General features: G+C 39.1%; 1 protein-coding gene across 1 annotated transcript in view; it reads right to left on the bottom strand.

Moving 5' to 3' along the window:
- Positions 1-26,862, bottom strand: part of GPR158 (G protein-coupled receptor 158) — a 205,973-nt gene that overhangs the window by 49,333 nt on the left and 129,778 nt on the right. The window contains exon 6 of the mRNA XM_049798758.1: positions 5,686-5,795. Within this exon, the coding sequence (XP_049654715.1) occupies positions 5,686-5,795 (110 nt within the window). The remainder of the gene's footprint in view (positions 1-5,685; positions 5,796-26,862) is intronic.

Here is a 26,862-nt window from a genome sequence, read left to right as displayed (position 1 = left end):
CAAGCACTGGCAAATTTTGCAACCTTCTTGAGTTAATTTTCCTTGTAGAAGAGAAACTGGCAGTACAAACCAAGTATCTTCTCAGTGCAGGATGTTTATTTTCAGAAGTCCAGCTGCCCTTCTTCCTGAAGCCGGAATGATAACAAGCAGTGCTCAGGCAACAATGTTCAGCCAAGGCTTCAGACTGGGTGTCTCTCCCCTCTCCAGAAAAATGTCTTCACGTCTTCATCTCCCTCCCTCCAGGGATCTGCACAGATTTGTGTGCTAGACACATCACTTACTGCTTCTCTGATGGCAGCTTCATGTCTGACCCTTCTCTTCTCCTGCTTAAGACAATGCAGTCAGAGACCAGGGAAACTGCACATTGAACCTCCTTCTGTGAGGTTGCATGGAACATACAGAAACATGGCGTCATTGAGCTTTGTTTGCATTATCAGGAATTAAAGTTAATGGGGAAACTTGAGATTACACCTTTGTTATGTAACTGCACAAAACTAACCTCAGTTTTTATCTGGTTTATCTGTTAATTCAAACCCAATTCCTACAAAAAGCCATCTCATCCAGGAGAGGAGTACTTTAAAGTTTATCAGTCTTGCAGTCAATTCTAACTCACCTTGCAGTCTGCGCGCTTTCAGGAGGAGGAGAGGGGAAATCACTCATTTGTAGACAGTTCCACAGATCCCTCAGAAGGAGAGGCAGACAAATTCTCCTTCCAAGGCCTGGGCAAAATTTATGGCAAGTTTCAGCACAAAGAACCATGGAATAGATCCTATAACATACACCCATAGTGTCCACAGCAAGTTTGTCTCGGGATGGTTGGTCTTTAGAGGGGAGTTCACAGTGACAGGTCACTTGGCTTTCTTGCAGCTGATGCTGTGATTTATTTTGTGGGAATATAATAAACAGGAATAGCTGCCCACATGCATTTCCCATAACATCACAGGAACTGTATTTACAAAATGAACAGAGCTGCATAAATACAACAAAGATCAAACTTCTCAGGTGTTAAAATACACTACTTCCAGGGAAGAGAAAGACAAATGGTCAGAATGGTTATAGTAAGGCCCTATGGTGTAACCATCTCTACAGCTTGACTAAACCACCCCTTTTCTTGCCTTGCAAACAGACTCAAACACCTAATCCTGCCAGTCAAGTTAAAGCAGTAGAAACCCAAACAATTTCACAATGCAGTATCAGACCAGAGCTCAGGACACTGCATTTCTGCAACAGCAACATCTGCCTCCAAAACAATTTTTCCCTTTTTTTTTCACATGGGATAACAACCGCTACAGACCACAACCAGTGGCAAAATCCAACAGCAAAATCCATCTGCCTGAAGTCACTTCACTTGCTTTCCATAAGAAAAAAGCAAGTAATTTGATAGAAATTAAATCTCCCACTTTTCTGGAGGGTTCCACCAAAATGACCACAATGGCCTGACTCATTTCAAAAACAAAGGGTAGCTCACTGCTACAGCCGATACCCATCTCACTGTCCTTGCCCACCTACTGAGGTTATACAGTAACCACTACTCTGAGACAAAACTTCTCTCTGCGTTACTTCATCACTAGTGCCCCTTTTCATGGAAACATCAGGTAGTGGTGTATTGGCACTATGGAACTACCATCTATTGGCACTATGAACTGTGAAATTGGCCTAGGGACCACCCAACTGTACAGGCTCCAGCTGCTGAGGCACCTTCTGCCCCTTTCTGCACCACGTTCCCAACAGCCACTTCTAGCTGGGATCATCTGTATGTTCTTTCCCTCCCCTAGCTACAAGAGGAGGTTACGCCATGTCCTCCTCTTTTATGTTCTCACTGTCAATGCTCACCTCCACTCCAGTGCTTCAAGAAGCAAACTTACATCTTCTTTGGTTTCTCTGCTAGCACGAGTCTCCTTTTCTGTAAGACACTGAGCCACGACACATGACATGCTGCACCGCACACTACCCACACTGCTCTTCTCCTCTTTTCTTTATCACCTACAAAGACCTGTAAGAAGCGCCACTACTTTCTCCGACTGTACCAGATGGCAAGGCACAGCAATGGCAATCTTAGCACGGCATTTAGGTGAAGTGCAGAATTGCCTCATAGTGTTAACATCTACTTGTTCTCCCCCAACATGCCCATCCCACCATCGCTACTTAAAAAAAAGACCATTGTATGTCATTGCCTTATTTTCCATACCTGGAACATTAATTTCTCCATACCTTCTCATTCTCCTCACTTCCTCACTCTCCTCCTTTTTTTCTTACTAATATAAGAAATGGAGACTCCGAAAACTAGAGACGCTATTCCTGGGTTTCATTCTCCTAAAACGTGTGTAAGCTATCCTATGTATATACACATGCACATATGCATATACGTATATCTGTATGTATATACCTATAGCTTTCTTCCATTGTTATGCTTTAATCCAGAATTAAGGATTCTGTACTGATCCTGACAGCAAGATGGTAGAAGTTTACAAATTATTAAAAATAATGAGATAACCTGTTCATAAAATACAGGACTTTTGAAAAAGGACACAGTCTTCAGTCACAGAAATATACTGAAAGATGCAACATCAGCAGCTTTTTTAAACCGAAAAGGTTAAATTTGAAGCATCATTATTTCTTGAGAGAATTATTTTGAAGAATCACTGTTGAGGAAAGTATTGAGTTTTATGTTCACAGCTCTACAGCTAGATTTCTTAAATTAAGCTCATTTCCTTACCCTCATTCTTCCACCCCCAGAAACATCAGCTCATTATTTTAAAAATGCACAATGAGTGAGAAAGAGGCAATTTAAGATGAGGCACTGTAGAAATTGACTGTGACGTGTGTTCAAAGAATGAAGCAGTACATGACTTCCCTGTTCTTCTACTTTTCCTTAAGCACCTGCTTTTGGCTACTTTTCTGATTTCTCCTTGATGCTTGACCCTAACGAAACCTCAAAGACCTCCTCAGGAAGTGGGGAGCTACAGGAAAACAAAGCCACGAAGAAAAGAAGTGTTTCCAGTGCCTCCTACCTGGCTTTGGATAACCTTCATGCTCCAGTGCTACTCAAAGCACCTCATTTGTTGAGAAATACAGCTTTAGACTTTCTGGTTATCATTAACAGCTGCTTTTACACAATATTGGTTTTCCCATTAAATTTAGAAAAATCACAAGTTCCTTGCTAGGAATCAGTTCTTCCCCCAGGCAAGACACAGGTCACCTGCAGGAGGGAACCAGTGATTGTCATGAGTATTTGTGGTGTCTGCAGTAAGCCATTCTTCAACCCTGCAATGCCTGTGGATTAAATTAGATCTGCCAAAAATGTCTACCAAATTTCTATTAGCATCATATTATTCCTAATTAGCATAACTGTTGCAAATGTATATAATAAAACATATATCTAACTTGACTCGGTCTTCTGCAAGGCACGCTCCCTGACTGAAATATTCAGTACTAAAAAAAGACCACAGTATCATGAATGTAGGAAATGAATGGTCAGGATACCTGGGTGGAAACCAAGGATAGATTCCTAGAGAAAGTAATTCTAGATTAATATACTAAATAGTTTTTTTTTTTTTTCTCTTCATGTTTCACAAAGAAATATAGAATTATTCAGGTTGGAATTACCTTAGAAGGTCACCCAGTACTCACAGCAGGCTTAACACTGAATCCAGACCATGTTGCTCAAAGCTTTATCCAGTTGGGTTTTGAAAACCTCCTAGTATGGAAATTCAAAACCTCATGGGCAACCAGCTCCACTGCTTAATTACCCTGATAGTGAAAATGTTTTCCTTGTATGACATTGACACTGATGCTAATTTATATATTGTATAAAGTTAAAATCTCCCATTTCAATCTGTCGTTATCTTTTGTGCTCCCAATACACACCACTGTAAAGAGCATGGCTCCATCTTCTCAGTAACCTCCTTATAGGTGTTGAATAGCTGCTGTTATGTTCCTCCAACACATCTCTTCTCCAGGCTGAACAAGCCCTGCTGCCTCAACCTCTCCTTTCAGTGCCAGCGCTCCAAGCTCTGACCATCCTGATGTCCTTTCACTGAACTCACTCAAGTTCAGTGATGTCTTGGGAAAGTCCAAAACTGGACACAGCATTGCACATATGGTCTAAGGTGTGCCGTGTAAGGGAGAATAATCACTTCCCTCAACCTTCTGGCTGCTCTTCTGTTGATACAGTCCAGTCTGCTGCTAGCCTTCATTGTTTTATGCTGATCAAGGCTGAGGCATAGTTCACTCCTGGTTTCTTATTCAATCCTTGTCCCATTTGCTGACCCTGTCAGCACAGGTGCAAAGTAACACTGAACAGCTGAATGAGCAAAGCAGAAGTGCAAGATTTTCTGCCCAATTTTGCAGAAATTCATATAAATGGAAGATCCACTGCCCTGTCAGGATATTGCTTCCTCACATCATGTAAAATCATATAAACAGCCTGTTAGGGTAGCAGAACTGCAATGACAACATGAGTCTTCCATAGTCTTACGTTGTTTCTCTACATATCTGGGCTATACATAACAAAACATCCAGGCAAAGTCACCAATTCTGCTACATCTTTTCTACAGTGCTCTAGTTGTTATTCTTTTTGCATCAGAAATTGTTCATCCCAGAAAAAGGGTGTGGGATTTTCTGGATGATTATCAATGCAAAGATGTGGCCGGACATAGCATTATACAGTCAGAGTTTACCAGCTACAGTGTACACTTGTAACCAGGGCACAAATAAAAGGGAGCTGCAAGAAGAGGCTCTATTTCAATGGGAAAGCACAGTTTTCCACCGAAAATGTGACAAGCCAATAGTGCAACATGAAACACAAGATATTCTCAGTCCTCATTCAGTTTACAAGTATAATACCAAACCTCCTCTATCTAACACGCCAACACAGTAATGAAACTAAGATAAAGAGATGAGCAAGCCTACTTCATCCAAGATGTTCAAGTACCAATATACACATACTGCATGTCTCTTTGCTTCAATAAAAATACTTGCAGAATGTATCACTAATTTTTTTCACTAAAGTTTAAAGAGGAAGAAGCATTAGGATTTTATCCAGTATACCCAGAAAAGGCTTCAGTTTTTAAGGGGACTGTAGAAGTGGGATTTGAAATTGGGTTTCTGAATCTTAATCTCTGAATCACATGTGAATGCACTGCCAACCCCATGGAACCCAGAATTTTCCATACTTTTTGCTGGTGGGCACTGATGCTTGTGAGTGTGTAGCCTGTCTGCTGTGATTGCCTGAAGAAAGCAGCCTTTGACTTATAAGCCATAAGAAAACATAGGAAGAATATACACCACAGCATATTGTTTTACCCACCATAGCTGTATCTAAACACTTAGAAAGCATCTCTCTCTGAACACTTTACAAGGAAATTTTTGAACACTTTTGAACACTCTATGATCACTTCTGTATCTTCCTATATTCAAGGAACATATATTCACCTTCTGTGAAAAGGGGTTCTTGCACAATTTTACAGCTGATGTATATAATTTTCAACAAATGCTGTCGGCATTCATAGTTCTCTACTGGGACTAGTAGCATATAATTTGAGCAGGAATAGTGAGAAGAAATACACAGTGTTTTTAAAAATCACAAACGGTGCTTGATTATAATATTTGCAGCTCTTCCATCTAAGTAACCACGCAGATTGCACATACTCCCACAGAGATGGAAATTAATAATATGTGAAATACCTGTGCAGCTTGAGCGTCACAGTTCCATAAACAGTAGCAAAGCCCAGAAGACGAACCCATCTTAGGAGAACACAGCGAAATACACTTGGCTCAAAATACAAAATGACAACCTATAGAACAGAAAGATAGAGAGAGCTTCAGTACTGCTTTAATGTGAAAGTAGTTCTTCATTCAAATGCAGAATAGTTGCAAAACAGGACAGCAGACATATTTCAGCTCGTACTGCTGTATATTTAGATTTTCTAGTAAAGTGATGGGATGATCAGATCAACCAGCTGGCACAGTTCTAGGCACCAACTCCTTTTGAAGGGAGCTGGCAAAAGCCCTGTGACAGACTGTGAAGTGACAACACTTTTAAATGCAATTCCACTGACTTTTCTTAACCAAGTGAAAACATGTACCCAGAGAAGAGGATAGAAGAGACAAGGACATTTTCCTTGAGCTATTTCAGTAATATGCAGCTGGCCTAATTCTGGTTTGATGGACTGTATTTACTAGGTTACACTTCAAAGTCACTCCTTCTAATAAACCTAGCAAAATGATAGCTGCTCATTTTTTTTTCTGCCAACTATTCTGCTGCACTAAAAATGATTGCACTAGCCTCTCTCTGTCCAAAACCCCAAAATCTTGATGTCATATTTGACTCTTTTCTTATTCTTCTCCATATATTTTCCCTAAGCTATACCAAATCTCCCTTATAGATCACCACTGTCTTAACAAAAATAACCTTTTTGTTCACGTATGGATTTCTCTAATCACAACAACAGAAAGGTCCTACTGGCCTTTTGCTCTATCTACCAAGTACCATGCATGAGGACAACACTCAATAAACAGTAACATAAAGCTACTTCTGCAGGTATAGTGCGTATAAAAGCATCACTACCAAGTAAAATGCCACCCTTATCTAAAACAGGGCTGCTCAAATAGTGGGCTCAGTCATGATCTGAACCAGGAGTCCATTTCTTCTCATTCCAACAGACATTGTCCCTGGTGTCCTGAGGGATGACCCCATATTCTTTCCTACTCGTCCAGCCCCGCCAGGAGCCTGCTGCGCCAGGGATTTGGCTGTACACTGCCTTCACCCTACCTGCAGACCCTGCTTGGTCCAGCAAAGCTAGATCCAGTGCATCCCACCCGTCTGGCCAGAACCTGACAAAACCCCCAACGCACCATAGCACAAATTAATTGGGTAATCCTGGTCTAGAGAAGGAAAGCACTGAAATATTTCAGGCCATCTGCCACAGCTTCATTTAGAGTCAGTGCATTCTGGCAGTTGAGGTAGTATTGTGCCTACTGGCTGCCACATGATATTATTTTCCCAAGTAAATGCTTTTCTGTGTGGGAATTCAAGCCCAGGATATTGGCCAAAAGCCCAGGACTACGTCCTTTGGGTGACATAGACATATTTAGGAGAGTGGGGGCAAAAATGGCAGACATGTGGGCTGAGAGAGATAGAAGAAGCTGCTGTGCTTCACTGGCATGTTTTTTTTACAGCAGAATCAAGCTATTTCTTCAAAAAACATGGTTTGTTGAATCAAACCATGGTGCAAAATTTAATCTGCTTTTTTCACTGTTATTGGACTGACATGTTTCAAGGTAGACATTTTCTGGGAATCTGACAAATTCTGCATGTAAGGAAGGGAACAGCGTGCAGCAAAAGGCCCACTTGTCCTTGGAAAATCAGCTGGAAAACCAAAATGCATCCACACACATATGAACATGCTTGGTAAATAGAGCATCCAACAAGATGCTTCTCAGAAAGGACTGAATGACAGTAATGACCTCTTATCCTAATACACAGTTACACACATTAGGACAGTTGCAGAACCATAGCAAAGTCTGTAGCAGTAACCTGCCTCCTGAGGTTTGCCAGGGGGTAGAAAACCCTCTGTTTCATCTTCAATTCTTCCAAACTAGAAAAACAATGTCAAAAAAAGACTGGCATACAGAGACTCTGAACGTTTCGAAGTTGATCTGAAAGCATAATTTTTCAGATGATTGAAATGGGAAGGTCTGAAAACTTTCCAGGCATAGAATTTTCTGAACAAGGGCAACAGCTCTCTTTGCCACGCAATCTGACACAGCAATTTTATCTGCAGTTGCTTGTTGAAATATTAACTGCTTGTGTCCAGAAAATCTCATTGATTTGCATTGAACCATTTGTATGAGCAGCTGAGGCATTTGGCTAGTTATCAACCAAGAAAACACCACTTCAAATGCAGCATGGTGTGAGCTGGCATGTGGCAGCTCACCATGAAGGCTGCAGAGGCAAGGCTCTATTGGTGAAAACTATCCTCATTTTCCCATTTGAATGTAGACACATTTTAACTACTCCTTTGCCCAGTGGTCAAGTACATTGCGGAAGTAAGACTTGATCCAAGTTTGATTCCCTTTTAGGTCTTCCTGTGTTTACATGATGGAGAATAGTTACAATGTCCTCCCAAGGGCCAACATTCATTTCTACCTATTCTTCTGTAACTTGGATGAGGTCTGGCATGGACCAAGGCTTTGAACAGCAAGAATTGCTATACTTATGTTTTGCTTGCTTCTTAGGTTTTCCAGAAGGTTATTCTAAGAACATATCATTCCCATTCCCATCAGGGCTCACTGGGATGTTCAGGTGACTGCCCTCTCTAAGCCCTTGTCAGCATTAAGTCTCTTATAAGCACAGTGAATTTTAGTGGCACAATTTTTAAATTGAATAATCTTTAATGGATTGGAGCCAAGGGGCTATAGAAACACTGCCCTGGAAGCTCAGTAGACCAAAAGCCATGCTCAAGTTTTTCATCTTAGTGGAATCACATTCTTGCAAAGAATATGCATCTAGTGAAAAATATGGCTGCTGCACTCCATCCGTCACTCTCCCTAGCTGAAAAACAAACAAAAAAAGAAACATAACACAGAGAAGTCTTGGTTTTGTTTCATATCAGCCTCTTCTACCTTCTGGTTACCAAAACCCCTATTTCCTACTGTCATTCCCAGAGATAAGGCTTCCTTAAAGTGACAAAAAATATGCAGCAAAGGGTTGCTGAGCTCCAAGCTAGGAGCGTAGGATGAGCACAGCATTCACCCACATACCCAGGCTGCTCTCAGCAGAACAAGGGAATCCCTCTGCAGTTCTAAAAGACTAGTCTGCCCACCAAAAATTTGACAGTAATTCATTTTCTCTTTTTGCTTTTATAATGCATTAGACCATGACAGCAGCATAAATCTCATTAAAAATGCTTAGAGGTTTTGCTGATGGATGTCACTGCATGTAAGGAAATGTGATATCCCCTGTTTCGCCAGCTCCTGAAATCCATTTAAATACTAGACAGCAGTTTCTGCTCCTTAAACAACAAAGGTCTGGGGAAAAAATATTTGGAAACCAGAAGAAGAAAAGTCAAACAGTACCTGTTCATATACCAGTTACTGCACCTGTGCGTGAGACTTCATAAACTGTGGCTCATCTTTGTCATTTGGACAAATGCATTTAGATGTTTGCTTTTAACCTCAACGTGTTTTAAGCTATTATTATCCTCTCCAAAATATTGTCCCACTAGTCACGCTACCACTTGTGGAGTCAGAGATGAAAAGACTTTCTAAGGTCACCAGCTAACTGTCAAGTATGTTTAGAGCTGGAGAATTACGGACATGGAAGAGAGACTTAGCTTGCTGACACAGCGATCAGCCAGCTCAGTTATTCAGCTGACATGATGAACAGACACACACGCTCTCTAAAGACAACGGCTAAAGTCGATACAGGCACCTCGCCCACTACAGCAAATTTTTGTTATCAGGACAGGTAGGACAGTAAAAGTGCAAAGAGAACTAACATTGAACAATTTAATGGTCAAAAGCATAACAGACATTGTCCTCACAAAAAATGAGCAAATAATGAGTTTTATAGCCTCAGTGCCATTGCTTTTTAAAAGATACACAGCATTTAGAAAGATTGTTTAAAAGAAAAAAACCACAAACCCACCACCCTATCAGAGCTCTATAATGTTAATAGTGAGCAATACTTCCACGCAGCACAAAATATTCTTTTGTTTTTCAGATTAACTTTACTGTGCACATTATAAGATGATTAATTTTGCCCTTCACCTTGGGCACCAGGTCCGGGTGAAAGCATTTTAATTAATACTGTGCATTTCCCCAGGGTGCATTGAATGGGATTCAGTCTGCCTAAATCAGGCATGTAATTTTTACCTACATTGTAGGGATCTAGTAAATCAGCCCTACTAATGCGAGTTCCTTAGATAACCCACGGATAAGGGCAGGTACCTTGAATAAACTTGAAGAAGTTCAGGACTTCAGCCACTTGGACAGAATCTTGGCCTCTTTCAGTCTTTAAATACGCATCTCCACCAACTAGAAAGGTACTTCAGCATTTATTTTAGGGAATTTGCTTCATTATATGTCAATTAATGATCTGCATTAGGAGGACTAAGCCAAACACTAGCCAGCTGTAACAATTTTGTAATGTATTTAAGACAAGTTGCTTTTTACTTCAATCCTTAAGCCATAAAAGTCACATGAATAGATCAAACCTTCCTTTTTATTCATCACATTTCTATACTCCACATTGAGAGGGAATGGGCAGTGCTACAATGTCTCAAAAGATCAGAAGTCAATGAACAAATTTTTAAAAATACATGGAATTGTCACTGCTACAAATCCTAAACCTAAACATGAAAAATTCTGAGCAGGACCTTAACTTAAAAAACCCCAAAGTGTTCACTTTTGAACTCTGCTTATTTTTGTCCTCAGTTGTAGAATCACAGAAAGGTTTGGGTTGGAAGGGACCTTTAAAGATCATCTAGTTCCTAGTGCCATGAGCAGGGATGTTATCCATGTTAGATACACAGAAATGAGATACAGAGCTTAGAATTTTGAGCATCAGCAGCATCTGGTTATGGATCCAAGGTGAAAGTCACCTACTTTAGATAAAAGCGATGCAAAAGTATTTATTTTTTCTCATTTTCTAATAACCAAATTTCTCTTAAAATTGTGCCCAGTTAACCCAAAAAGCTTTACAGGAAAACTACCTACTTTTTTAATTTAACTTCAGAATTTGCTGAAAGTACTCTGCACAGTTCAATGCAGGACATGATGCAGCCATTTAAGATAATGCCTTTTGGGCTAATTCCATTAACAAGCATCTAGGAGATACTGTGAAGAGATCCATCTGATCTGTTCCACTGCCCAACACCATCTGCCCTTGCCTGACTGCAATAGCTGTCTTGGGCTGTCTCTAGGCAATTCTGATACGGAACAAGCCATCAGACGCTTCCTCTCGGTATCCTGCTGTTCTTTGAGATGGGCAGTCTTCTCTTCTTCTGCCATGTTTCAGTAGTTTCTTTCAACACATAAAATACCCTCCAGGGTAACCTAGTCCATCAAGTGACCTATTAATGCTTCAGTCCTAATACTGAGAAGGGATTTCCTGCAACAGAGATGCTGTTTGCAACGTTAGATAAGCTTGCCATCCAAACTCATAACAGTCTGGCACTATGCTTTCTAGAAAAGGGACCAATCCACTTGTATGTGGGCACACTGCCATCTTAACAGATGGGCATGAATGAAGGCATTCATGAGCCTGTGTACACTACGGGCACCACATACCACTGTTCAAAACATGATTCACAGCTCAGAGCATCTGCTTAAATATTAGTGAATGCACAACTCATTATCCAATCCTGTACTACCAACAAATATTTCCGGTGCAACTGCACAAAACATTTCAGACGTATGATAACAGCTGAATATATACTTAGGCTAATTACATAAGAACACTTCCTTCTATCTCCATCCCATTTTTTTAAACCACATGTGCTTTTTAAGCCATAACATTTTATTCTAATAGGCCTATGGACACACAGTACCGTCAAACCCTGTTATCCTTGCAAATCTCACAATTTTAAAGCAGAGCTGTGCTGGATCATTAGCTCAATGCTACTATAAAGCAAGCAGTTGCTGCAGGAAACCACAGTAACTACTCAGTAGGTTTTATTCTTGCCTCTGAATTGGAACTGAATCAACTCCCCAGTACACAGCATTGGAGGCATTCTGCTGCTGGGGGCAATGCATTTCAGATAAGGCGTATGTCAAAGTCAAAAAACTTGTAGCCATTTAAGATCATTTGGGTTTCTTCATAAAGGAAGACAAGTTTTTCCTAGCTGCCCACACAAAGTCCAGCTTGAAATTCTGCCTACCGAAATCCTCTTTTCCCCTCTCACTATACTTTCAACTGTAGATAGGTTTTCTCCATTGCCTGTCTTAAAACATATATTAAACCTCTGGCTATGTTTCAGCAAAGGCATGTCTTGCCTGTAAAGTCTTTTGGAAGTCCGTGACACAGTATAAGTGCATAACCACCAGCACTGATGTAAAATACAAGGACAGACTTCTAGAGCTTGATTCATCAGAATGCTTTGCTGTCACTAAGTTTTTATTATACTTTGGATTCATACCCATAAGGCAGTAACAGCAGATCTCTGAAGCTCTTCATGGAACATACAGTGGAGCTCATTTAGCCTCCTGAGAGATTTATCTGGTGATTAAGCAAACAGAACCTTCAAGATCATTCTGGTTTGACACAAGACTGCATACTTAGTATGCCTTTATATTGATATATCTTCAATTATTTCCCCCCCTTTTTTTTTCCTGTTCATAAGGCAGATCTCAGCTAATGCTTGATGGGGTACCTCTGAATAGGTTATTTTGAGGAAAATAAATGTCCATGTGACTTCCAAGATGCCATCATGTCTTTCCTTCAATTTGAAGTGAAAAAGTGATATGTCACAGATCATACCAGCTCTGGAAATATTCATTTGTAAGTGACTTGAACACATGGCCTGAAAATGCATTTGCTATAAATTCTAGCCTCTACTTAGAGTTACTAATGATCCAGCTTCACTGTCCCTATTTACGTTGGCCTAATTAATAGTATTTGAAAGTCAAGTAATAAAAAGTTAATACATAATCCGCAGTGTCTTTGAAAAGAGACGTGCTTGCAGTCTGTAAACAGATTTGTTCACAAGAAATGAAGTGTTATGGCCAACAAGGTTCACACAGTAGAGAAGGGCATTCCAGGTTTTTTTCCTAATAATGGCTAAAACTTTGTCAGAAAACACTTCCTTAACTTATGAGAGACATCAGTTGATGCCTGGCTGAATCAGCTATAAGTGCAAAGGGTGAATTCACAACCAACAAGAGAAAGGGGATACAAAGAAAAACAAGACACTAACTCTGTATCCTCTTTGGGGAAAGAAAAGTATAAGAACTAGTATTAGCAAAAGGACTAGACCCCTGCCCCAGGCAGCTGTGGGAACCATCTGGGGAACTGAGGAGAAACAGAAATCACCTTGAAACCAAGCTAAATCAAGAGACATATATTCACATACATTCTCTGTATCTATCTCTAAACACAGAAATTAACACCTAGCTTTTCACTGTAATAGAATAAACTATTTATCTTTAACTGTAAGCTTCTCAAATACAAAGAGACATTTCAATGGCACTGGCCCAGGGAGTGGTGCTCCTAAAACAGTAAAACATGGTCATTCAGGAAGTATTAGGTCTCCCAGCCTAAGGGGCTATAGGCACGGAGCTACCGGAGGTGGCAAATCAAATTTCTTGGGGGCAAATGTTTGCCCAGCAAAGGTGTCTTCCTGACCACTGTGAGTTATTGGATGCTTCTGCAGCAGACAGGGAGAAGGTCTGAAGCTCAGACATTCCTTTGAGACCACGACAAGGTGTAGCACAATGAATAAAATACCTAACACTGAAAAACTCAACAGTGAAAAAACCCTAAAAATCTATACAATAGCTCTAGTCACATCCCATATTAAAAGAGAAAAGAAAATAAAGTCTAAATTGTATGCTACTCTTCCCTTGTTCTCATTGAAATCTATTTCTGCTCCACCACCACCATAGAGCAAAAGAAGAAAATAAATACTTTCCAGGGAATCCAAACAGGAATGGGCTTGGTTGGCCCAGTGGATCTTCTTATCCCTCTACTTTGATGTGCCAGTTATTTTTCCATCTTTGGTATGTATGTATCTTTCTCTCTCTCTCGGCTCCCTTCTGACAGCTTCACATTCTTTAAATACAGTTACCCTAACAGCAGCCTGAACAGCCTCAGAAGGCAGTCCCTGAGGACTTGAGAGTTGGCTGATATCAGCAGTTCAGAGACTTCAAGCTGGCCAGATGTGGACTTGGCTGAATGTCAGAAGTTTCCACTGAAATCAACACATTACCACAGAAGGTTTAAAATCTGTTTAAACAAGATTTTTAAAAACAGAAACAACTGTTGTGTTTGAAAATTTAAAGCCCACCAGAATCCATGTAGCTAACTGTGCACAGGGGAGAAATGTTTTTCCTGACTCATGTAGCTCACCAGCCTCAGTCTTGAAGCACAAAATTAATGTATAGTCATTGATCTGATTTTAAAGATACTCAGGAGCTAGCCAGGCAGTTAGGTGCCTTTGACTTCACTAAAAGGTAACTACCCAAATATTTAAAAGATATCTGGCTCCCTGTCCTCAAAAAGAGCTGCAAGTGTCGAGAGCAGTGTAAATCACATTTATGCTCCGCACTCTTTCATTTGATGTTTCTTCTTCCTAAACTTATACACAAAGGCCTTAGATTACTTTCCAGTTAAATATTGAAATATATGTGAAAATGTGGGTTTCCTGGTCAAGTAAATGGGCAGGTTTTGAGTGGAGATTATTAGACATGCTCTGCCAGCAGCAACACTAAAAGCAAAGATGAGCAGGTGGGACATTCAGGGCTCCAGCCACATGCACGCTGAGGATGAGAAAAGAAGCAAAAGTGAAGTGTAGAGGAGCTGAGCTCCTCAACCATACAGTGTTTCTATTTTCAGAGTCTGCATTACATTCAAAAAATGTAATTAAAAATTACTAGAAGTAATGGCATTAGAACGTTTTATCTAGGCAACAGGTATGTGTGCATAGGCACACTTCAAAAATTTTTCGCACCAATGCAAAATTATCAAAGTGGAAAATCAAAAAAGTTGTAAAGTCAAAATATCTTCTAAAATATAATAAACTGCTTCTTCTACCAGTTAACTTTCATAATAGAACTATTTCTTTCATCTGTTCATATACATTTTTTTCAGTGTGACATGCCACTTGGGTAGATGACAACAGTCAACTGAATGTCCTGGTTTACCTACTTCATATGTGAAAAAAATAAAAAACTTTCTTACTGGATGTACTACTATCTTTTCTTAACAAAGATGTGGTCACCTAAGAAGCAGAAAAGGAAACATTTTAAGGAGCTGAAACATCTCTAATGGAAAAGATAGACATCTATTCAGCCCAGTCATTTGCCAAATACTTGACATATTTTAACAATAGGATTAAGAATATGCTAGTTTCATTTTATGAATAATGAAGTGCACTATGCAACACCATATTTTATTAAAAACAAGGAATATCTAACAATTCATTTTAAGACCATGTCTGTGATTTTAAGAAAAAAGAACCTTTTAAAAACATAATGGTAAAGTAGTCTATATTAAAATAAATCTTGCAAGAGCTGCAGCTAAATCAAGACATAATAGACTTAAATTATTCATAGCAACTTGTCAAATATACTAAATGCAAGACACAGGTCATAAAACAGACTCACAGAGACTTTTGCATTTCATTACAATATGGCTGAAATCCCTACAAATATACAGTGCAGAAAATGGTTTTTATGTGAATATTTTCAAATAGTGACTTCTACCTGGGAAAAGAAAACATGCAGCTATTTAGAGTTCCAAAAATACCTTACCTCCTTGTCTTAATCTAACAAAGCCAGTGAAGTATTTAACATGAAGTTTGTGAGAAAAAACTACCTGATGGTTTAGGTTCTTCAGGAATACCTCCTTCCTGGCTGCATGCTCTCTCTGAACTACACGTTGGGCAGGTTCAGGAGCCAACGTAGGAATTTTATTGACACCAACTTTTAAGGTGGTTACTTGGAAAAGATAATAGGGACAGACCAGGTCTTTGAAATACCCCATTAAACCACAGCAAAGAGTAGGACAGAAGTGGCTGTTACCCTCTGCAGGGAAGTTTTGTCGGTATTTATTTTGACAACCAGTAATTTAGAAAACCTCTCTCCACAAAATACCAGCTGGACATCTCAATCCAGCCAGTGCTGATTAGTTTACTGCAGACATCGCTGCTGGAACTATTGACTTTTCATTTTCAGCTTATGTCCCTGTAGCAACAACAGCAGTGGGGACAAGCCAAAGGCCACGGTGTGACAAACCTCCAGAGGAAGTGGTGGGAACACTCCACCTCTTAAAGTTCCCAAATCAAGAAGGGATGTCCGTCTGGGAAATCGGTTTTAGGTAAACTGAAGCTATCAGCTTCAGTAGAGAGGTAATTGGGTGAATTGTGAAAATGGGTGACATACTCTGATAACATGATCTATGATCCCACTGGTCTTAAACCTACATTAACCATATTACGCAAATTATGTATTAGCCTAATTAATTATGGGCAATTAACAAAGTCCAGAAGAAACTAGCCACAGCTGCAAACTCAAAATTCACTCCATAGTAAAAACTATAGCAGTTGGAAAGAAACACTATTTCTCTTTCAACTGCCATTCTTAAGAGTTCTTCTATTACATGGATATGATGAACATTGTTGCCTTCCAAAAAAATTGTCAACAGTTTGCTTGGCTAAGACGGCCAGAGTGCTCATGCTCTTCGGTTCCAGTCAAAAGGGAAAAAAATTGCTTTATATAAATTCAGGCAAGAAAAATATTTATGTAGTGTTAAGCACATATTGATAAATTATTGTGACAGATAAATTACAACAGATTTAGCAAAATAAATTTCTATATTCAAAACGATCAGGCTCTTCAGAGATTTTCTCCATGTCGCATATGATCTCTACGTGATTTTTGAAGAACAGCATGAATCAGGTCCATTCCTCTCTGTAGCACTGGAGCAGAGCAACCTGCAGAACCAGCCCTCCTCTGCACAGAGTGTATGCACATGCACTATGGGTCCTCTTCTCTGGAAACACAGACACATCCATAGGTAAATCACTACTTACCTACAGATGGCTCAGGGATGCTGCAAAGCAGTAGTTCAATAATGGCCTAATAAAGGTGAAGTGAATGTGATAAATGTATGTGTGGGATTACTACCACGGTTGCCTGGAAGAGCAGGGGACTGATCTCAGTGAAGAAGGAGACCTTTCTTCTTCTATGTTCCTAAGACAACTCTTTTCCTCCAGATTTTCATTAGCAACTTTTTCTTCACAGAACTTTTATTTTGTGATGTATTTCTGCCATTCTGGTTCTTAAGCATGGACAGAAAAGAAAAAAAACAATCACCTCTATAACTAGAGATTACTGGAAGGACTACACACAAGAAAACATGCTTCTTATTTCCTCACTGTATTTAGGCTCCAAGGTGCAGGTGAATGAAGACTACAGCATAATTCCTGTCTTCCTATTTTCATTGTCAGTCAGCCATTGAAAACATACTAGAAACAAATTCTGCTACTGCACATTTGTTGTCATGAGGTTTGCCATTTGTCTAGGCTTGTAAATCATCCACCACATTTCTGATCACTGTTCTTGCTACCTAAGAAGCGCTGGGAGCTAAAGACTCTTTAGAAAAGCATCTCTTTCAGGTAGGAGCTCCCGGCTCTTGGCATCTGAATTCAAATTCAGAGGTAGCTGGGGCCTCACATTCCTTGTCATGCACATGCAACATACTGCTGGATCAATTAATCAATAATATTTTTGCTCCTTTAGAGATAGGATTTCCTACCTCTCATGGAACTTAGCCTGCACACTTAACCCTTAACTGGACAAGCCTGACTCACCAAGCCTTTCAAGTCTTTGCATTAAGGTGAACAACTAGGTCTCAGGAGACATATGAGTTCCTCTTCTGTCACAGAGCTTCAGAGGAGGAAAACATTCTTAAATAAATAAAAGCAGTACAGAATAGATACTTGGATGGTGCAAAAATGAATGCTTTCACAAAACTTTGAGATCCTATAGACTATAGACATATATTGACACTATGGTGCTGCAGAATTTTATTCTGTGTTTATAGGTATATGTGTCCATATGAGTGGAGAGTTGTAAATAAAACATCAAAGCTTTTTTTTTAAAGTGGAAGTTCTACATACACAGACATTTCCTAATCCCTTCTCCAGTTGACATGCATGTATATGTGTGTTTGTACATATAACATTAACTGCATGCGTGTATGAATATTTATATATCTATGCATTTATATACAGATTTGGTGCTTTCCTCGTGACTTCTTTTTTGCCTGCAAAATCATGACTCTCTTTCAAAAGTTAGCTACTTTTCATACCAATTCTACAGCACATTGATTCCAAAATAGCAGCATAATTCAATTCAAGCATATCTGGACTGATGTTTTCTTCTTTATGAAAAGCAACACAGAATCTCAGTATCAGTCTCCTGCAATCCTAAGCAACCTTGAAATACACTTTTAGTGCAGAAGGGTTCACAGTGCATTTCCATGAGCCTTCACATGATATGTTCTCTCTATTCACTCTCCTTTACCACATTCAGCTAGGGTGATTTGATACTATAATCCTTATATTTCTATAGGAAATAGAAATCTGGAGTGGAGCGTCTACACACCTGAGCTAGGGAATACAAGTGAAATGCCTAAGTCCAAGACAGTCAGCCTACGCTCCCTCTGTATTCAGTGGGGAGCATCATAGGCAGAGAGCAACTCACGTTGTCCTTCTACAGGCACCTAAGGTGGGTTACGAGCGCTGTCCTTCAGAGGTCCCTACTTTTCTCCACAGGCTATAAAGGGAGCCTTAGGGTGAAATGTGATGTTCAGAGTTAAAATTAATACCTCCTCCCCTGCACCGCAAATAGCCACTCCAAAGATTTACTCACAGTTCTCAGCAATTTCCTTCTCAAATGAGCTCGCATGAAGCTAGTAACCTGGCAGACTGTGTAAAGCCCATCATTCAACTCTGAAATACTATAGAAGAGAACAAGCTGGAAAAGGCTTCAGAACTATTTAGCGTAATTTAATATTTACTACTATTTTAAACTGGGGGGTCTCAGAGGAAGCAAAGAACTCTAGGGCAATTCAACTGATTTGGAAAGAAATGGGCCTAGAACATGAGGCGTGTTTCCTGGACTTTAAGGTAACTAATTAGGGAATGCACAAACACAGAAATAAGATGGCAGTGAAAGTAATAGACACTAGCTTGTTGAGGGCTATGTTCTGAACGGACAGGTATCAGTTTCATTACAGAAGAAAAATGCAAAAGTCTTAAAATGAAAAGCAATGATCTCAGACTACCATATTGAATACAAGCTGTCAAGAAGCAATCTCGAGCAATATATCAGCAACATAGCTGGATGAACTCAGAGAAGCCTGAGAAGAATTTTTCTTTACAGACCTCAGGAGGAATATTTCTTTAATAGTACAAGAACAACATACTCAACTCTGAAAGAGCAGTGTTCAAAAGCTTCAACATGTGTAGGTGGCAACTAACTAAACAGAACAACAAATCAGAACAGAAATCTCCCCTTGGAAATGCTGTATGGAAATGGAAAATAGGAGGGATGGAGCTTGGAGCAGATCTTCAGGAATCTGAGTGTGGGCTTCAAAAACTTTAGAGTCTGTGGCGGTCACTGAGCAGTTGGTGAGAAGTCTGATGTACAGCGGTGCAGGAGGAAAGAGAGGAGTCAGGTGAAAGGGGAGTTGCACAATGTGAAATCATTGACTGGGGGAAACTAAATTCTCTTTCTCTGGAAAACAAAGTTTCATGACACCTCAGTGACCTGTATTGCTGATCATTACCTGAAAAATCAGCAACAGTAAAATCCCTAAGGCATAATAGGTACATCTCCTCTTCCAAATACCGCATTTGCTAACCTTTGCATATATTCTGGTTTTCCATAAAACTGCATTGGCAAATGCACAAGTAGACATATTGATGAATTCTTAATTGTCTGACATGGGCAATTTCTTTTTCAAAAAGAAACAGATAAACCACAAAAACATTTGAGATGTAAGGTTGCATTTGATGGGCATATCTTTGATCTTTAATGACTTTTTCAGTTGTCATTAAAAACTTCAGTCCTCTCTCTCACATTATATGATGTCTTTTCAGGTCCTAAAGATTTGAACTCAAACACCCAGAACAGCATTAGGACTTGCAGTTTGTTTTGCTGAACTATGCTTTCTCTGTAACTTAGGGTTTGGTTTTTTGTGATTAAAATTGCCTTTTATTTCAAACATGTAAAATAACTGTAGAGAAATAAATTGTAGATAAGGAAAAGAAAGTCAGAAAAGCCAATTTTTTATTATTTTGAAAATTTAGACTGATAAGTCAAAACAATAATTAGCAGGTTTCTGAGGAAAGTTCTTGACAGTTAATACTTTAGCCTGGAAAACAACCAACTTCAGGCTATGTTTTTCCAGTGATAACAGTTGAGGTCCATATGCTACTCACTGCTCATACCTAAAAATAACTTAAGCATTCCTTGGAGCAGGTATTAGAAGCCATGTCTCCCCCTTCTAACCAACAGGTAACATAACCAATAGGTAAAATACCTCCCTACTACACTGTAGAGTTAGATTAATATTTGTGCTTATACCCATTTACTACTGCTTAACGAAGCAATGTGAAATGGAACAATAGCAACACAAGAGGCTGAACACTTCTCATGCTACAGCAACTTGGAGCCAAAGCGCTAAAACTTTCTTCAAGGTGGTCCAAGTTTTTATCTTCTGAGCCAGAGAGGGAAACTGAACCTTAGTGTTGCATTCAGAATGAAAACATTAACAAGTGGGATATTGGATACAAAAGCTATCTTTAGGTTGGGTTTTTCTACCACCTGTTCTTGGTCAGAAAGTAAGGCTTGCATGGTGCACCTGAAGAGAGGGTTCAAATCTGCAGCCCTTTGTGAAGGAAGGCATTTTCCCCCCCACAAAAACTAGGCAGATCATAAACCACAAACCCCTCTCTCTTCAGCACCTCCTCCAACTCCCTAAGCTAGCAAAGCAGGTGTAATGGCTTCTGTGTCTCTGAGCATGCAGCCCTCTAATGTAAAGATTACCACTCCTGACCTCAAGGCACCAAAATTAGGCACTGCAATCTGGAGTTGCAATGCCTAACCCTATGGTAAGTTGAGTCCTTAAAAGGCTTGCCACGGTAAAAATTGAAGCCATGATAGGAAACACGTTCCCTGCTAATGGCTTAACTATTCAACCATCTTTGGTCTCCTCCTTCCAGAGACACTGACCAAAATAGCTATAATCAGTACCTGCTGGTTCCCTCCTGTTGCTGCAGCTGTAAAAATAAAGCATTAGAAATACCAGTCTTCCAGGGCAAGATCTCTCATTTGCATTCTTGACACGTCTTACTTGCATGGTCCACAAAATGTGTTCATTAACAGATCATCAAAATGGCAGAAGGAGGCTTTCTTCAAATCTTCCACTCCTTTCTGAGCACAGGGGGAGTCCTCCAAACATTTCACGGATTTAACAAAGAAGAGGCCTACCCTCTACCAGGAGAGACATATTCTACTGCATTTTGCTGTTAGGCAGTCCTCTGCATTTAACAACAATTATTTATTTATGAGAACTTCCTTCTCCATCCTCCCTACCAAGCTGCTTGGGGTGTTGGATAAACAACTGTACAATAAAACCATCATAAAAGCAGAAGGACAAAGTATTTAAGAGCAAAATGAACAGTTGTCACCAGAACTAAGAATGAGATGGTAAACGGAAACCAAAATAACCAAGCTCCAGGGGACCAGGGAGAAACACAGCAATTTTTAAAAAGAGAAGTCAGGTTGGTAAGATAGATAGAAAGACAGACAGCAATGAGATAAAACATCCAAGCAGTGAGACTCCATATCTGAAACTGGCCAAAACAAACACTTCAAGACCCACATTTAGATGAGGAGCTGGGAGTACTCAGAAGGCCATGACCTTCTTTTTCTTCAAGGTTCTTGAACACTTACTATATATATCAGAACTATTTATGATTTAAAACAAACCCATTCAGGCAAATTTTGACAGGATTACTTGTGACATGTCTGAGAAAAATGCATTACTTTAGACGGTCTAAGGAAATTAACCTAGCAGATTCAGTGTATCATGCTACAAAATTTCATCTACTTTATGAAAGACACACATGGAGGGGAAAAAACCCCACATTTCTTTGAACTTGCTTAGATAACTACAAGATCTTAAGAATGTGTGCCATGCTCTCTAGACCAACAGAGTACTCGGTGCTTAGCAACAGGGACTTCTCTGTCCTCTATTTCTTTTTCTCTCTTTCACTCTGAGTGGTTTCAACTTTCTTTTTTTTCCTGTTCTCTAACCTATTTCTTAATCAGTTAAGACTAAACATTACTTGAAGTTAGATCAAGGTTCCACATTTTTTTTTCATCTGTTGAAAATAAAAGAATGACTTTTCTCAACTTTACTGTCTTCTCAATAATTAATTCTCTGTCAACTTGCTTGTTTGTTTCATATGATCCATATCTGGGGCCTTGTCATTAATATAAACAATAATACATGCTAATTATGGTATAAAAATATTAGTTATCTATCATAAAATTAATTTCATGTCTACAAGTTCTTGATCATCTCTGATGTCTGCTACACACACTGGAGAGTCAAAACAGAAATGAGTGCCTTTCACAGATACCTCATTTGATATGAAAAGCCTTTGATGTTATCAGGTTAGCTTGGTTTATAGACCCTTGAGGAAAGCCTAAAATACTAAAGGTTTCTTTTCCAAATGTAGTAAGCGCTGATGGCACTTATCCTAAACAGAGAAGATATCCTGCCTGAGAAAAGAAGTGCTCCTTATTATTTGTGTTACTCCCACAACTACAGTAACTATGTAACCCAAAGAAAGTAATCTCAGGTGGAAGTCAAAGCAGATCAAGTTTCTTTTCCTGTAAACCTAGTAGTGTTGCATGTCTTTTAGTTCCAGAAAAGTTATATAAAAAGCAGCTAAAAAATTAATTTAGATTTTTTTATATTCTTGGTGACATTGGATTTTGGCAGATACCTTATTATTACCTGTATAATTGGCAAATGCCCTTATGTTACTGAATCTATTAATCTTAAGACTTACATTGAAGGTACTTAGGGTATTTTCTGATTCAGCTAACTTCCAAAATTCCTGGGTCTTCATAAAACAGAGCACATGATTGTCTAACAGAGCCTTATGTTGAATTAATGGTTGATATAGATGTTCCTTAGGGTTTTAAAAGACTTGTTATGACAGCATTTTGCCTTCTCTTCTTGTAGCAATGACTGGTGATTACTTGAACATAGAGTGCCTGCTACTACTGCAGTAACTTATTTGGATTATGATTTCAAAGATATAAATATGCCTTGAGGCTTGGAAAGTAGATAGAAGTTTAATAAATATGGATATAAATAGCTAACTAAATAACCCAGCACACAGACTTTTACAGATTAGTTCTTTGCAGATTTCAAGGCAATGCTATCAATAAAGACAGAAAAAAGGATGAGCTGACTCCATGTGCCAGGAAGCTCTGCCAGAGTTTCAAAGCAAGGTTGCAATGGTTCAACATGCTGGTGATTTCAGATTAGGAGTTTTGAGAATACTTGCTCTGTACCCCAATGTGTACTATATTTGAGAAGGATTAGGCTAATTAACAAATCAAGCAAGATTAGTAGATTTAACCACATACTACGGGAATATATAGAATTATGTTGGACTCTGAATAATGTGACAACTTGCACACTTGGATTGACATGGAAAAAGACTTCTGAAGACTTAATCATAGCTTCAAGGTTTAAAACCAGTGGTTATTTTAACTATTTCCTATAGAAAATTCCCAAATTTAAAAGGAAGAAAAAACTTTGAACAAGATACAATACTTGAAGGAAAAGTGGAAGGAACTTCCTTATGCCAACAAAACTTCCTTCACTTTTCTTCCCGAATGTCATTACAGTCTGCATTAAGTACCAGCATATGCTATTAAAAACATACCTGTTGGATATACATGTAATGGAATTAAAAACATCTTTCAGTGAAAGTGACCAAAAAAGTTTTGATCATACAGGAAAAGCAGTTTCAATATGCATTTAACAGAAAAAAAGTTAAACAAAGAACTATTAAGATTTCCCTTTATCCCAAAATGTTTCTTCACCAAACTTTGTACGTTCAGCACAAAGTAGAACCAAACCTCTTTGTAATATGCTCTCAGACAGCAAATGCCCGCAGCGGTGATGTGCTGCTGCCTGGCTGGAGCCCAGCCACGGCAGCAGCAGAGGGCATGCTTTCCTGTGAGAAATTTGTAACATAACTTTACTCCATCACAAAGCACTGAGATTTCAGCACATCCAAGGAACACGCTCTGCCTTCATGGTGGATCTGCCCATGTGTACCAGTCCGACACATGCGGAATACATCAGAATTAATGTGTATGTACACTATGACTATGTTTGGCATTTTCCAGTGGATTTGGCCCTTCAGATTACTTTTAAAACCAATGAACTTGACACTGATAAAGCTTTCAGGTATTCCAAATGACTGCTTAGGCTTACGTTTGCCTGCTTTTGGCTTACTGCCTTTCTCAATAGCCTTGAGTCAATCTCACAATGGGCATACAAAGCAAGGACTTTCTCTTGTCTGCAATATATAAGATGAGAAGGAGACAAGACAGCTAACTGGTAGTCCTTACTTGCCAAGGGGACTAAGGCATCTACAGGATGCTGTTAGTCACAAAAACCTTGCCTAATCTAGCATGCACCTGAACACCCTCCAGCACTAGCACCCCACACAAACCAACCCACCTAACTCATGCCAGTGCCAAACTATGCAGTGTCTAACTCCCTTTTGAGCTCTCTTCAGCTGTTAGCATGTAGGAGGCAGTCTTGCAGGCGAGGCCAGACCAGGAGACTCAGTAACCTCACTCAGGCCGTGGAAAAGCAGTTTTAAACCTCCGATCGGTTTGAGAGAGTTCAAAGACCCTTATCTGTCACAGCATGCCAACCACGTGGCAGCTGGGTGATCTGAAGCTGGCCTGTTCTCAACCCATGCTAGCAGAGCTGCTCCAGTTTACATGGAATGCTTGAACGCATTCACCAGGACAGTCTGTACCTTATGAGCTCAGGTCAGTCCCCTAAAAACGGACAAATCTGAGTTACAGATTCATGGTTCCATGACTATTCAGTAGAAGACTGAAATATTGAGTAAAATTGGGACTTCTTCTTGCTCTTGCCCTTTGACATTGCAAGCATTCCCACTGTTCCCCCTGTTATCTTACATCCTGCAGATTGAGGCTTTCTAGTGGGAGTGATGGATTTTCTTCTTACTATTCCCTGCTGCTTTGTTTATCATCTAATGTCTTGTCATGCAAGTTGGGTGCAGCTCCATAGAAATTAGTAGAGTAGTTCTGAGATGCAGTCCACGTGGAACTGGAATCAAGCTTTTTTCTGTTAGTATTTTTATAGCTTGCTTTTTTCAAGCCTAAACCAAATATTCTTAGATCATTCTCATGGAGTACCTATCATCTCTAGCAGTATAAAAACAGTTGCATGCTACCAAACCTTTGAGAGGATGAAAAATTAACTGTCAAATGTGTCCTTGCTCACATCTTTAATAAAATATTTTTAAACACTTTCTTTGTTATTATTAGTAACAGCCATTTGTAATGTGATTCTTACTCATTGATCAGGACCCGGCTGTGCACGGCACAGCTATGCCAAACATCCCTGTACCAAAGAGTTCATAATTTAAATATGAGATGAGAAACCACACATCAATACAGAGGAAGCACAAGGAAAGAACAAAAGATTTATCTTCTACAGTTATGTAAGTGGTCATTTAGGAAAAGAAAGCTTGCAAGGAGTAGTGAGAAATAACTGTATGCAAGCAAAGAACAAGCACTGAATGTACATTCTGTGGTTTTACAGGTATCTTCTATAACATGTAATTGTGACAATGAGAGAAAAGTCAGCACTATATCAAGGTACAAGATGTCACTTCTGTCTTGTTTTCATTTCTATACTGTTTGATTGCTCAATTTTGGATTAATTTTCCTGTTGCTATATTAGACTTTTTGCTGTGTTCTAATTCTCAGGGGCAAATTTATCTATTATTTTTTCTCATTATCATCCTTTCCTTTTTCTCTTTACATGGCTTTACTAACTAAAATATATATAATAAGGCTTAGGACCCTGGCTTATTTAAGAGATTAACATCAAAAAATAATGAAAATTGTGAATGATTTAAATAATTTAATATATGTTTGATAAATGATACGCTGTAACAGAACTGTATAAAAATATTATGTACTTCCACTTATAACTTTTTGTGTGATGAAAGAAAGTCTCATTTCATCCACTTATTTTCTATGGGTTTTGTCCATATATATTACCTTGGAATTGCTGAAATTTTTTTTTAGCTTTGAAATCCTCCCATCCATTTCCAATAACAGTCTTGATTGAATTGACATATTTATCTCTTTGCTTCTTTTTTTTCCAAGAATTTGCAGAAATTACTGAACTGTATCATGCCACTACAAGAAATCTACTTTGGATTCAGATTTCAAAGAGAGATCAGCACAGGGATGCTGTATATTGGCTTTGAAGGACATGATATTCCTCAATAGCCTCCTCAAAACTTGCATATATTTGCAGATCCATGCTTAGTCCCACAAAGGCAGAGGATCTAGAAAGCAAATAGTTTATATACAACAGTTTGCTGAAAATACTATTGCTTTTTCTATGTGGTCCTAATATACAGAGTTGTATGTAATAAATTAGAAGGCTTATACTACATAGGAAAAAGCTGGTTTTTTGTGAAGACTAATTGCTTGCTCTAGTGAACATCTTCTGTTCCATCCCCAGTACTACTGTTACTTCTAAAAACAGAAATCTCATCTCTCCCTACTTGATGTGCTGTAGATTTAGACCCAGGTGATACTCTTCTGAATGCCTCATTTTCATAAATCAATCTGGCTAGTTTCATGGCAAACTTTTTACCTGCTGGCCCCCAACTCTTCAATTTTTTTAACCCTGTCAAAATAAAATGTTGAATATTTCTGTCAGAACTCTATTATTATCAACAACAGAGGAAATACAGCGTATCTTATACACTAGTCCTTGTTGATGTGTTTGGATAATTTTATATTGCAACTTATATTTCC

This window comes from Accipiter gentilis, chromosome 4 (genome assembly GCF_929443795.1).
Source record: "Accipiter gentilis chromosome 4, bAccGen1.1, whole genome shotgun sequence".
Taxonomy (NCBI): Eukaryota; Metazoa; Chordata; class Aves; order Accipitriformes; family Accipitridae; genus Astur; species Astur gentilis.
The sequence above is the reverse complement of the archived record's forward strand: the minus strand, read 5'-3'. Positions and strand labels throughout refer to the sequence as shown.